Source organism: Mya arenaria, chromosome 4 (genome assembly GCF_026914265.1).
Source record: "Mya arenaria isolate MELC-2E11 chromosome 4, ASM2691426v1".
In the NCBI taxonomy this organism is placed as follows: Eukaryota; Metazoa; Mollusca; class Bivalvia; order Myida; family Myidae; genus Mya; species Mya arenaria.
In genome coordinates this window covers 1,675,055-1,686,514 of record NC_069125.1, presented here as the reverse complement: position 1 = coordinate 1,686,514, position 11,460 = coordinate 1,675,055, and the positions used below count along the sequence as shown (strand labels likewise).

Sequence of the window (11,460 nt, the reverse complement as noted above, 5' to 3'; positions counted from 1 at the left end):
TTCAGAAAATCCATTTGGAAACACCCACTTTCTTTTTTGATCGGATTACGTGTTTGTGTGGCATAAATTAAATGGGGTGTTTATAACGCAAAAAGGAATATGGAGAGCATTCCTTTACAGTGTTCTGTGTGCGTGAAATCTTTTAGTGGAGTGATACCAGCCCAGCAACATTATGCTAGTCTTGAGCACAAGAAAAAGGTTGAAAATCAAGCAGTTGCTCGCCGAGGCTATGGTATGATTTGTATTTATCTGTTTATTTACATGAATTTGTTGATAAATATATACTGCGGGAAATCGTTCGTGTCACAGCATTTTATAATGCGTTGAAAATGCTCCAACGTGTCTTCCATTGTTGTGCCAATTGGTTGAAAAGGTAAATTATTTAATCTGAAAGCATGCTATTCGCATCGTTTTTTTCTCACCAAAAACGGAATTTTTGGCGACAAGGAAGAATATCCCAACTTCGGGTTTGCCCCCGAGCGTCATCGACTTGTTTACACGGTTTTGAATTTATGTTTTCGCATCTGACTAAGAATCCATTAAAAACTATAAAGGTAGTATAATACATGTATTTCTCAACGCTATGATATATAAACACTTTTCTGTAAACAATCATGTATTCGTAGCTTAATTTCGTCAAATTTTCCACTTACACTTATTCGGAACACCTCGGCCATTTTCAATCAAAAACAACTTTGGATGTATATGTACTGTTTTTAATGTCAGAACTCATTACACATTAAACCACGTTGCAAGTAGATCACGTAGTAATTTTAATAATGCAGTTAGACTTTATGACTTAACATTGATGAACCTTAATTATTAACGGAATGATAAACCTCACAGGCAATCAATTTCAACTTAGTATTAAATATGAAATACCGTGACGTCAAAATAATGACCTAATGACAATTGATACTATTTCTACTGATGAACGGGCAAACATCCGATGTTGTTTCTAAGTTACATTTTAATGATACAAGACAGCAAAAACTGATCTACTCTTAACTAATCTATGTCTAGCTAATCTAGCTTTATATGTCTATGCAAAACTGCTTTCCACGCATTGTTGCTTTACTGTATTTGGCTACACAGCACTATTTAATAAGTATTTGTATATTGTTTGAACTTCTTTTCACAGTTTTTTTCGAACATAAAGTCTACATGTATTTTGCTTTATCAGTACATTCTATATTTTACCAAAATTCAGATTAGGCTTAGTACAACTGAATGCTACTGGAACAAAGAACAGCCTTGTGGCATTTGTCCCCCACCCCCAACAAAAAGCGTCCAATTTTACTTTTTAATTTAATAAAAGAGAAAACAAAATCCCCATCAACCTTTATGGCACTACATTCCCCGATTTTATTTTATATTTTACTCGTATAAACCTCTAAAAAAGAAAACAACAGACCACATTCACCGTTTACCTCCATTTTCAACTAATTGGCACCACAACGGAAAACGCGTTGGAGTATTTTTAACACACAACAATATGTGGTGAATCCATTATTCCCTGGCGTGTACTATAGTATTGTCACGTTTATAACTTGCATAGGCCAGAGAGTTTTTGGGCGTGTTTAGATGAGCAAATTTGTCTATAAAGTACAGGAGAATGCAAGAGTATAGGCTTCTTGGCGACGTTATCCCAGATCGGCCATGGCACATATGTGTAATTCTCTAAGCTCGTGATAACTCTATATGACCAATGCTACGACTGAAGTAGCCACAGTCGGCAACTACTGATAATTTGGATATGGGTACACACAACGAATTACAGAAGCCCCCCCCCCCCCCCCCCCACACACACACACACCTTTTCTAAGATGTATTCAATAGGTTTCTTAACAGTACTTAGTTTCTCAAGTTGTTAAAAACTCTTTGATACGCGGGATTGGTGTAAATGTTTTACGAGTATTTTGTAAATAGGGGTGGGGCTTACGTCCTCTGTCATTACAGACATTATTCAATTTCAAAAATGTTCTTTTGTGTGGCCTTCTAATCAAATTATCACTTTGGACGTCACATTACTTTTGTCTCCAGCTTCGGCTTTCTCTGCATAGCCCGGAAGTAAATTTGTTTTTGTAATTTTCTGTAATATTCAGAACTTAATATACTAGTATATACATTGGATAGTTTAACCTCCTTCAGTTGGCTACAAACTTTGACATTGACCACTGCCCACAATCAGTAACTGTAACTTTCATGTTTTACCACATTGTTTTGTCATTATCAGGAAACTACTGCGAAGTGTGCAAAATTACTTGTGACACTTCTGCCATTCTACAGATTCATAGTGAGTCTCCTCGCCATCTCGCTATGGTGGAAAAGCAGCGTGCAATGACTAATCGAAATCACCAACCTGCTTCCGGCAATACAGATACCAGGGAATATCATTTTGATGGACAAAAGGGATACTGTAACATTTGCCAGATTGAACTTACATCAAGCTCGCATGCAAACGATCATTTGAGCGGCAAAAACCATAAGAAGAGAAAACAACAGACGCAGATTCTAAGTAATGGTTTAACTGCTAGTTCTCCCCAGAGACCTTTATTACAAGCTAGTCAGGACTATGCTACTGCAGCTTCCGCTACTTTAGCATCTTCAAGGGAAATACAGAATGGAAGTAGTTCAATAGAGAAAGGATATGATTTTCATGGAGGCCGAGGTGTTTGTCATGTATGTAACATTGAACTAACATCCAATTCTCATGCACAAGAGCATCTGCGTGGTAAAAATCATGCCAAGAAAAAGGCTCAGTTGGAGACCGCAAAACGTTTTGGAAAAACGATGACCCCAGCATATGTTCAAAACTTAACGAGCGCAGTAATCCTGCCAAATCTTCAGACTTTTAACACAGCGACTTCTGTTTCAGAGCATAAGTTCCAGCAACCGTTAGGTAGAGGTTTCAGCCACACAGAGGCAAATATTGCATATCTTAATGAAGCACATCGCGAATTGGGACATAGTTCACTTTTTTGTGACACCTGCAAAGTATCATTTACAGGACCTGAAAGTCAGGCAGCTCACATGGCTGGAGAAAAGCATAAGAAAACATTGAAAAAGCTGGAGATGGAAAGTATGGGCAGCCAGCACCCCCTGAAATGCAATGCCTGTAATGTAGTTTTTACTGGCCAGGAAAATGCAGAGGATCACTTCAAAGGAAAGAAACATGAAAGAAATATGAAAAACATGAGCATTAAGAACACTTTAGAGAGCCCAACTCAGGTCGGTCCAATAGACAGAAGTTCGCCTCAGTATCCAGCGCTAAGTGTTTCACCACAAGAATTACAAACAACAAACAACCCTGAAACTCTTGTTGTCAATCAAGTGACAAGGTATCTGGAATCACATGTTGCTGGTCATGAAAATCAGAACAATGTCTATTGTGGAGATGAAAAGGACAAATTGCATCATTTTCAAGACGTGGGCTCATCCGATGATGATAGCGATAGCAGCGATGATATCTCTGTCAAACCCCTTGATAGTCTTCCTTCTTCAGAGGTGAATAATTTAGATGGACACGTAGCTGTTCAGACCCATTCAAGTATTAATGATAATCAATCATGGGAAACAGAATCATCTCTTAGCAGTATAAACATAAAATCCCTCAGTATGGAATGTCCAGTGCCTGGTCAAAGAATGAATATAGAAAGGCAACACAGTGTTGAGACTGATGAATCTAAGATAAGAAATGAAACAACCGTAGGAATAGATCAGCTAACTGATGACCTGAGCAGTCTTGATATAAAGTCACATTTTGAAACATCAACAGAGCAAAGTTTATCTTCTAGTAGATTTACTGAACCGTATCGAGTAGTTCAGAATGATTTTAGCGCTGGCTGCTCCCTTCTTGGGCGTGGTAGAGGGTTTCTACAGAACTTCGCGAAATCCCAAGAAAACCTTCCTGGCAAGGTATTGAATACTGCACAACGTTCTACGGAATTGAGACCAAATAATGAAACACGTCAATGGGGCGAAAATGCTTCTCATGAGGAAAGAAGTGAAACGTTTCGAAAAACTGTTGAATCACCTTCAAGCCAAAATGATTTTGTTGGAAACAAACCCATGACAACAATATCTGAGGGAAACCAACCTGTTCAATATCAATTTAATAATGAACCTAGATTTCATGAGTGTTCACCAAGTTACACTGATGACTCACGGTCTGAAAGCGAGGGAAGTCTTGCACAAGAAGGTATTAATTTCGAAAGATTTAACACTGGATATCAGACTCAATTAAGTCCTTTGCAACATCAACAAAATTATCAAATCCAACAAACACCCGAACAGTGTGACCTACAAGGACGAAATAACCAAGAAGTTAATTTTGACCCAAGAATGGGAAGAGGCCAATGTTTTGTATGTGCTATAGAGCTGACATCTGTACAGCATATGCAGCAGCATTTGACGGGAAAGAAACATTTCAAGGCGTTGCAAGTACAACAACAATTGCAGCAGATGCATCGAGATGACAACATGATGTGCTTGGCTTGTAAGGTTACATTTTCGGGCCCGGAGAGTCGCCAGCAACATATGCAGAGTGAACGACATTTTAAGAAAATTCAATCTCTGACGGAAGAAAAGAAGGAATACTATTGTGATGTTTGCAAAGTTCCATGTTCAGGTGCTGATAATTACCAGCAACACATTGAAGGGGCCAAACACAGAAAAATGACCGGTACTGATCTAGTGGGCTTAACATCACCAGAAAATGCTATAGACAAGACAATCTGGCATACCTGTCCGATCTGCTTTTCAAAGACAAACACTGAGCACCACTTGAGAGTTCACATCAGCGCAAAGCACCCTGGGCATGAACTAGCAGTCCCAAGGCAGCTTTTTGGCGCCTCTCACAGTCCTCCTGCAGAACGTGTCAGACTTCAGCCGACCGTGCATATACAACAACCCCCGATATCACCTACCACTCTGAATAGTGGTCACACTACTCCTTTACAAGTATTTTTGTCGGAGCCGTTGTTTCCTCCAGAGTTTTTACCGAAGGAAATGCAAGAAGGAGCTACTGGCGCACAACCAGAGAAAGTAGAAGTCAATATAACTGGGCCGTTTCAAAGACCAGAACGTTTTGCAGAAGCAGCTGCATTCAATGATGAAACCTGCAACGATTCTGGAAGTTGTAATAAAAGGGGTAATCTGTCTGATCTGGCTTATGCCACAAGAAACCATAATTCTGGTAATGATAATGCATCTAGAATACTTAGCTCCGAGATGTTAGGGGCAAAGCCAAAAGATGGGAGTTCTGTATTACACAACCCTTATTCAGCGAATTTCCCATACTACTGTCACACGTGTAAAAGTCCAATGAACACAAGAGATGCCTATTTGAGCCACATTAATGGGAACAGACACAAGCAAAAGGTTTGCACTGAGCCTGCTCCTATCAGAGAGCACGTGCAAGGACTTGACATTACATCCGGATACATCCCATATACTTTAACGAAGCCTCGGAACTACCAGTTTGAACTGTACGAAAAGGCCATGGCAAGAAATGCATTGGTATTTTTGCCAACTGGTAAGTTTTGTTCAGAGGCGTTCTTAACACATAACACTGAGTCGTGATGCATTATTTTCGAATAAATACCGATACAGGTTTACAACAAAAAGTTTTAGATATGTTACTTAATAAATAATTCGAACTGAGAAAGTGAATGGTTACTCAAACAATTTATGAAAAAGTAAGTCCTGAATTATAATAACAATATTTTTTGATAATGTAGTGTAATTGAAATATCCGAACTATTTGAATAAACCCTATTATAGCAACACTCATTTGAAGTGTTCAGTATCAATTCACAGATAAATGTCTAGCCTTTAATGTCCTGGTCACATCCACGCTACGTGCTTCGTACGAGTTTTCAGTCGAAATTTTGCAAAATCGCCGTGTGGACACAGTTGACTCTTACGAGCACCGTACGTGTTTTTAACTTGTAGAGAACTCGGGTATAATGTTTCACCAAACTCCCAAGTTCTCACCGAGCGCGTAGACTGCCGGGAACAGCTAACACGGGCATCGGTAGAACTCTCACGAGCATCGCACGACAATTGCAGGTGAGTCGCATGGTCAACGTTCAATGTCCATACGAACTCACGTGCATCGTGCGAGGTTCGTGCGAGCCCCGTTCGAGCTCCGCACGACTTGTCTGCAATATCCGTACGGATATCCTACGATTACATTCTCCGAAAGAACGTACGGGGCCCTTAGCGAATTGACCACAAGCTACGAGTGTACGAAGTTCGTTTGAATTTTAAAAGTTAGTCGAATTGTATAATATGTCACATATCCGTACGATGTCCATATGAGATTTTTGATATTATTAATATCAAAAATCTCATATGGACATCGTACGGATATGTGACGGAGGCATTTGCTATTTTGACTACTAAGCTTGTTTCTGTAGATCCAATGTGTTTTGTATTCAAGGAAGTATTTGTTCAACTGTATTTTCCTTTATGTCACAATCAGGAACTGGGAAGACGCTGGTTTCTGTCATGACGATAAGCGCCATGTTGGAGAAGTATCCAACCCGGAACATTCTCTTCCTTGTCGACAAAGTTCTCCTAGTCATGCAGCAGTCTCAATACATTCAACAGCAGCTTGGGGACAAGACATTCAACAGGTAAACTTTGACGATAAAGAATATGGTTGTTAATATGTCTTTATGATCATTGAATAAAGAACACCGTTTAATCCGGTTCTAGTTTTGGTTGACAGTGTTGCACGTTTCGTTACTGTTATTGAGCAGTTTCGAGCAAATCGAAAGGGCTGTTTTTATACTTAAGATATCATTTTTGCAATGACAACCTTGTATAAACGTTCATCCCGCTGTGCTTTTGGTATATGCATTATCAATGCATTATAAATCACTTCTGTTTTATCGCCACTTTGTTTACTTAACACGTCAGCAGGGTCAGGTGTAAAATAATTACCTAAATTTATGTTTTATCTTCGCTTTGCTCACACGTCATGAGTATTAGAATAACATGCAAATTATTGGAGTCATGCAGGTTCTCCTAAATATAATATGCATTTAAATGTGTTTTTCAAAATAACTGCAAATTACTGCTCAATGGTGATAACACTGTGTTTAGCTTGGTAGTTGATGTTGTCCAAACTAAGGTATTATTATGCTGCAAAGGTTCAATGATGAGACTGAGCAGACTACTGACTTAGTGCGCCGTAAGATCCGTGTAGCAGCACTCTGCATGGGTCAGCAGGCAACACATGGCATCCCACTGTGGAAACACGACATTGTTGTCGTTACTGCCGGTAGGGTCGCTGTCAATGATGTTTGAAGTCTAACGGTCGTTTTTATTAAATTATTTGTAACATATTTATTCTTTCTTGCAATGTAGCTCATTAGCTTGGGGTGCGAGAAAATCACCAGCAAGTGTGTTCAAAACACTTAAAATTCATATAAAAGATCCATGGTAATATTAAAATAGTACCTGTTGCACATTGTGACTTTCAGTCTTTCAAAATACGCACAAAATAGATGATAACAATAATGCTTAGAGGGTGTAAATAAATCTTATTTTGCATTTTGTATTCGAAGTTGTTGTGGGAAGTTTTTGTCTTATTTTGCATTCAATGTAAACTGATTCTTATTTTGTTTTGTTCACGACAGGATTTTGTAAAAACATTCTAGAAAAAAAAGTAATTCGTTGGGAAGACTTCAGCTTAATAGTCGTCGACGAAGTACACCACTGTGAAAAAGCGCATCCATACAACGTCATTCTAAGCACATATCACCTTAAACAAACTCCAGATCGCTTTGGTCCAACAGCTCTCGGTCTCACCGCATCTCCCGCTGGAAAGGCAAGTGTTCAAGCAACAGTGGGCATGTTAAATGTTCTCATCTCAAACATGGGTGGGGCAAAAATGTGTATCGTAGAAAATCCCGAGTGTGTGAGCACATTGGTACAGTACCAGTCAAATGCTAATCTAGAAGCTAGAACACCAACGGACACTAGTACAACCAAGACGTACGCCTTCGAGAACACATTCAAAACCGAGCTAAATGTGTACATTATGTATTGTGTTCTTAAGTTAGCAGACATTTCAAATATAAAAGAATATGTTAATATCAGACCAGAGATGACACCTTGCATGCGAGATAGCATTGTAAGAATGATTGCAGACAATTTTGTGGAAGAAGAACTTGATACTATCCAAATTAGCTTATGTTCAATCGAGAAGAAAAGCAACAACATAGATGTGGTGGAGTTTTCTATGATCAAGAGGCATGTGCAAGGCGTATGTATGGCAAGAAGCAGTGTTATCGACGGTGGTGTATTTTGTGCCATACAAGAATTGGCGGAACTTGGAACTGTAGGGTTTCAGTTTGCTCGTAGTGTTGGCCTGCCAACAGCTGCGCTGCAACAGCTGATCAAGGTTGACCACGCTAAGTTTTTTCTAACCTCGACCTCGCCATCTGGAATACCTGATCCCTCCGCCGTAGCAGATCATCATGTCCAGAACCTAATCAACGAGCTGACCACGACTGGCAGAAGTGGACAAGGCATATCTTTGGTCCTCGTCAAGCAAAGGGCCACAGCCTACCATCTTGCTGGTATTCTTAAGGTATACTGAATACATAATAAAATATCTTTCATTTAACTTGATTGCACCTCTTAAAATTCGAATGATCGATTTAAAAAATACGTTAATGAATGAGTGGAAACTACTGGGACGTGCCTAGAAGTCACAACAAAAACAAAACCTTGTTGAAAGTCACATGGGTACCATTTCCGCCTGTAGCGCTTCATGTAAATTATTGTTTAAAGATCTCGTATATATGAGTCAAAATATTACTTATTTTATGTGAAGAAGATTCTTTTTCTTATACTTGATAACGCATGGTTATTTTTTTTCAGAACTCGCCGCAGTTACAGAGGGCCGGTTTACATACAACTACGATGGTTGGGCACGGTGATGGGTCGGCCGGGTCAGCTGGTGGAATGTCGGTGAGAGCTCAAAAAGAGGTCCTCGAGGAAATCAAGCAAGGAAAGTACCAGGTACGTTCGGCAGGATATATTTATTATATTCTTGACGTACATACTTTTGACATGGTACAATTAACAATAACGATTTTTATTTTGAACCTTTTTTATGGATTAAACGGTTTTGGTGTCATATATATTTTGCCCATGTATTGCTCCCATTTTACAATTATATTTACATCAACATATATTTATGATTGTTTTCCACGACATCTCTAACGCACATATGTGTATCCCTGACCACAAGCTACCAACACGACTATAAACAAATAGTATTCTTATATAACTTTATAATTTACACAATAAGGTTGTGGTTGCTACGTCAGTTGCCGAGGAGGGCGTTGATTGGCCGGATTGTGAGCGCGTGATCACCATGTACCCTCCCTCCACTGTCACCGCTCTCATCCAGATGCGGGGTAGGGCGAGGCGCAAGGACAGCAAGTTTATCGTGTTATGTAGCAACTTGGAGGAGGAAGAGAAATTAAAAGACATTATGATGCGAGAACAGAACATGATTGAAGCTACCAAGTGGATTGTTCAGCTTCAACGTGGTAACGATTCGTGAACACATGTGTGTGACCGGTGAATACGAATCGTGCTTGTGACATGTTAGCTCTAAGGTTCTATTAAGTATTGTAACACTTGTGTGATTAAGGGATTCAACTAGTGTTAAACGCTTTGGTTTTCAAAAAAATGCAGATGTTATATCTTGTTTTGTTAATGTTTTCTGTCAACTTGTGATTTTTGTATATACCCTGTTATTTTGAATTCCTACCTTGTTCATAGATTGTCTGCTATTATGTAGCAATAGATATGAATTCACAATAGGCCATGCTCAAGGCGATTGAAAATAATTCACCATTAGCTATATATACATGCAAGAAGCTTATGCTTGTTATTTATACTATTCAACACACTATATCTCTATTTGGTAAGCTGCTCTTATTTAATTCTTGCCTTATTAAGTAATAACATACTTATGCTTTCGTATGCTATAATTCTATCGTCTCTTATGTTTTCAATTTCATTCCATTACATGCCAAACATAAATTATTTGTTATTTTCTTAAGGATAATAATACAAATTTAACACCGATATAACTGTGCCACAGACATGATAATTTAATAAAATAGTTACATACATACAAAGCAAATGGTTTCAAAAGAAAATGTGTGCCATGTAAAGCACCTGGCTCCAGTGTCCTTATACATTTAGACTCAGCATACTTGCATTGCCATGGAAATAGGAAAGTACCAAACTGAAAATATAAATATGCATTAGCCTGGGTTGAAAAATGATGTATACAACAAATGTTCCATTTATAGACATCCAGAGTAAAAGAAATTTTGACAACTTTTTTATGGAGTCTTGACTATCTGAGCTTCGAATGACCAATTTATGAAAAACCCTCCTAATTTACGAACTAAAACTAAGTTCATGCCTAATATTACCCTTATGAATACCGCAGATAAAATTCATACATTCATTTTGCAATTTTTATTAAACTGAGTTACGGAAATGCTACCTCGATCTTTAAGTGTGTTTTTAAATGTGTGGCATTAAATTATATGGTAATAATTAAAGAAGTCCAACTTCATTTAATTAAAAATTAAAAATTGGCATTAAATTAAAAATTCAGTGTTTGCTTGTCTTTGTTTTGATGCGGGTGTGGTCTCTTTTGGTGTTTGTTCGTTTGTGTCTTGCGTTTGGGCCTTTGTCTTGAACCTCTGTACATGGTTTATATTCTTGTGCACAAAGTTTCGAATTCTTGACAACTGGGCATGTCCCTGTAGTGTTCAATGTAATACTGTGTCCTATTTCGGTATTCATTTTTACTTTTATCTCATTGGTGCATTGACATAACACAGGCGTGGTTAGGTATTAGTATGAAACATTTTGACGGTGTTCGTTGTTGATATTGTTTCTTGTGTGTATATATAACTTATTTTGTCTGTTTGGAAAAAGGAACCAAAAACAAGATGAACATTTTTATTCAATTTCTCTTTGCATTGTCTAATTATAAATGTTTAGATTAGGCTAGTGTACGTATTTATTTAAGTTATTATTTCAATATATATATAGCATTTAAACCTGTATATGTAAATTATTTAAATTTGTTTTGAGTTTCTTGCTTTTGTGGTTAAAGTAACTGATATAAAGCTGATTAAATCTAGAAGAAAAAGTTTTACTCGTCAAGAGTTTTAGCTTCTTTGTGACGACAAGGACCGCGTATTCATATAGTAAATACATGCAGTTAGATATTGCTCATTTTGAAAATAGGCTTATGGACATGGGCAAAATTCTCACCATTTACCTCCATTTTTTACTAATTGGCCCATCAATGGAAGACGCGTTGGGGCATTTCCAACGCAAAACACTATGTGTTGGCTTTAATGATTCCCTGGCATGTAATATGGCACTATCATGTCCATAATT

General features: G+C 38.1%; 1 protein-coding gene across 1 annotated transcript; it reads left to right on the top strand.

The window, feature by feature from the left end:
- Positions 1-27: 27 nt before the first annotated feature.
- On the top strand, positions 28-11,357 carry LOC128232720 (uncharacterized). The gene is made up of 7 exons (XM_052946429.1): positions 28-232; positions 2,237-5,536; positions 6,488-6,641; positions 7,161-7,291; positions 7,650-8,605; positions 8,899-9,039; positions 9,332-11,357. Exons 1-7 carry the CDS (start codon positions 100-102, stop codon positions 9,587-9,589), a joined length of 5,073 nt encoding a protein of 1,690 aa, XP_052802389.1. The 5' UTR covers positions 28-99; the 3' UTR covers positions 9,590-11,357.
- Positions 11,358-11,460: the final 103 nt, after the last annotated feature.

Excerpts from the sequence above, each read along its gene's own strand:
- LOC128232720 (XM_052946429.1), top strand. The coding sequence starts at position 100 with ATGGAGAGCATTCCTTTACAGTGTTCTGTGTGCGTGAAATCTTTTAGT. Across the intron at positions 8,606-8,898 it reads ATCTTGCTGGTATTCTTAAG|AACTCGCCGCAGTTACAGAG; the intron begins GTATACTGAATA and ends ATTTTTTTTCAG. Across the intron at positions 9,040-9,331 it reads TCAAGCAAGGAAAGTACCAG|GTTGTGGTTGCTACGTCAGT; the intron begins GTACGTTCGGCA and ends TTACACAATAAG.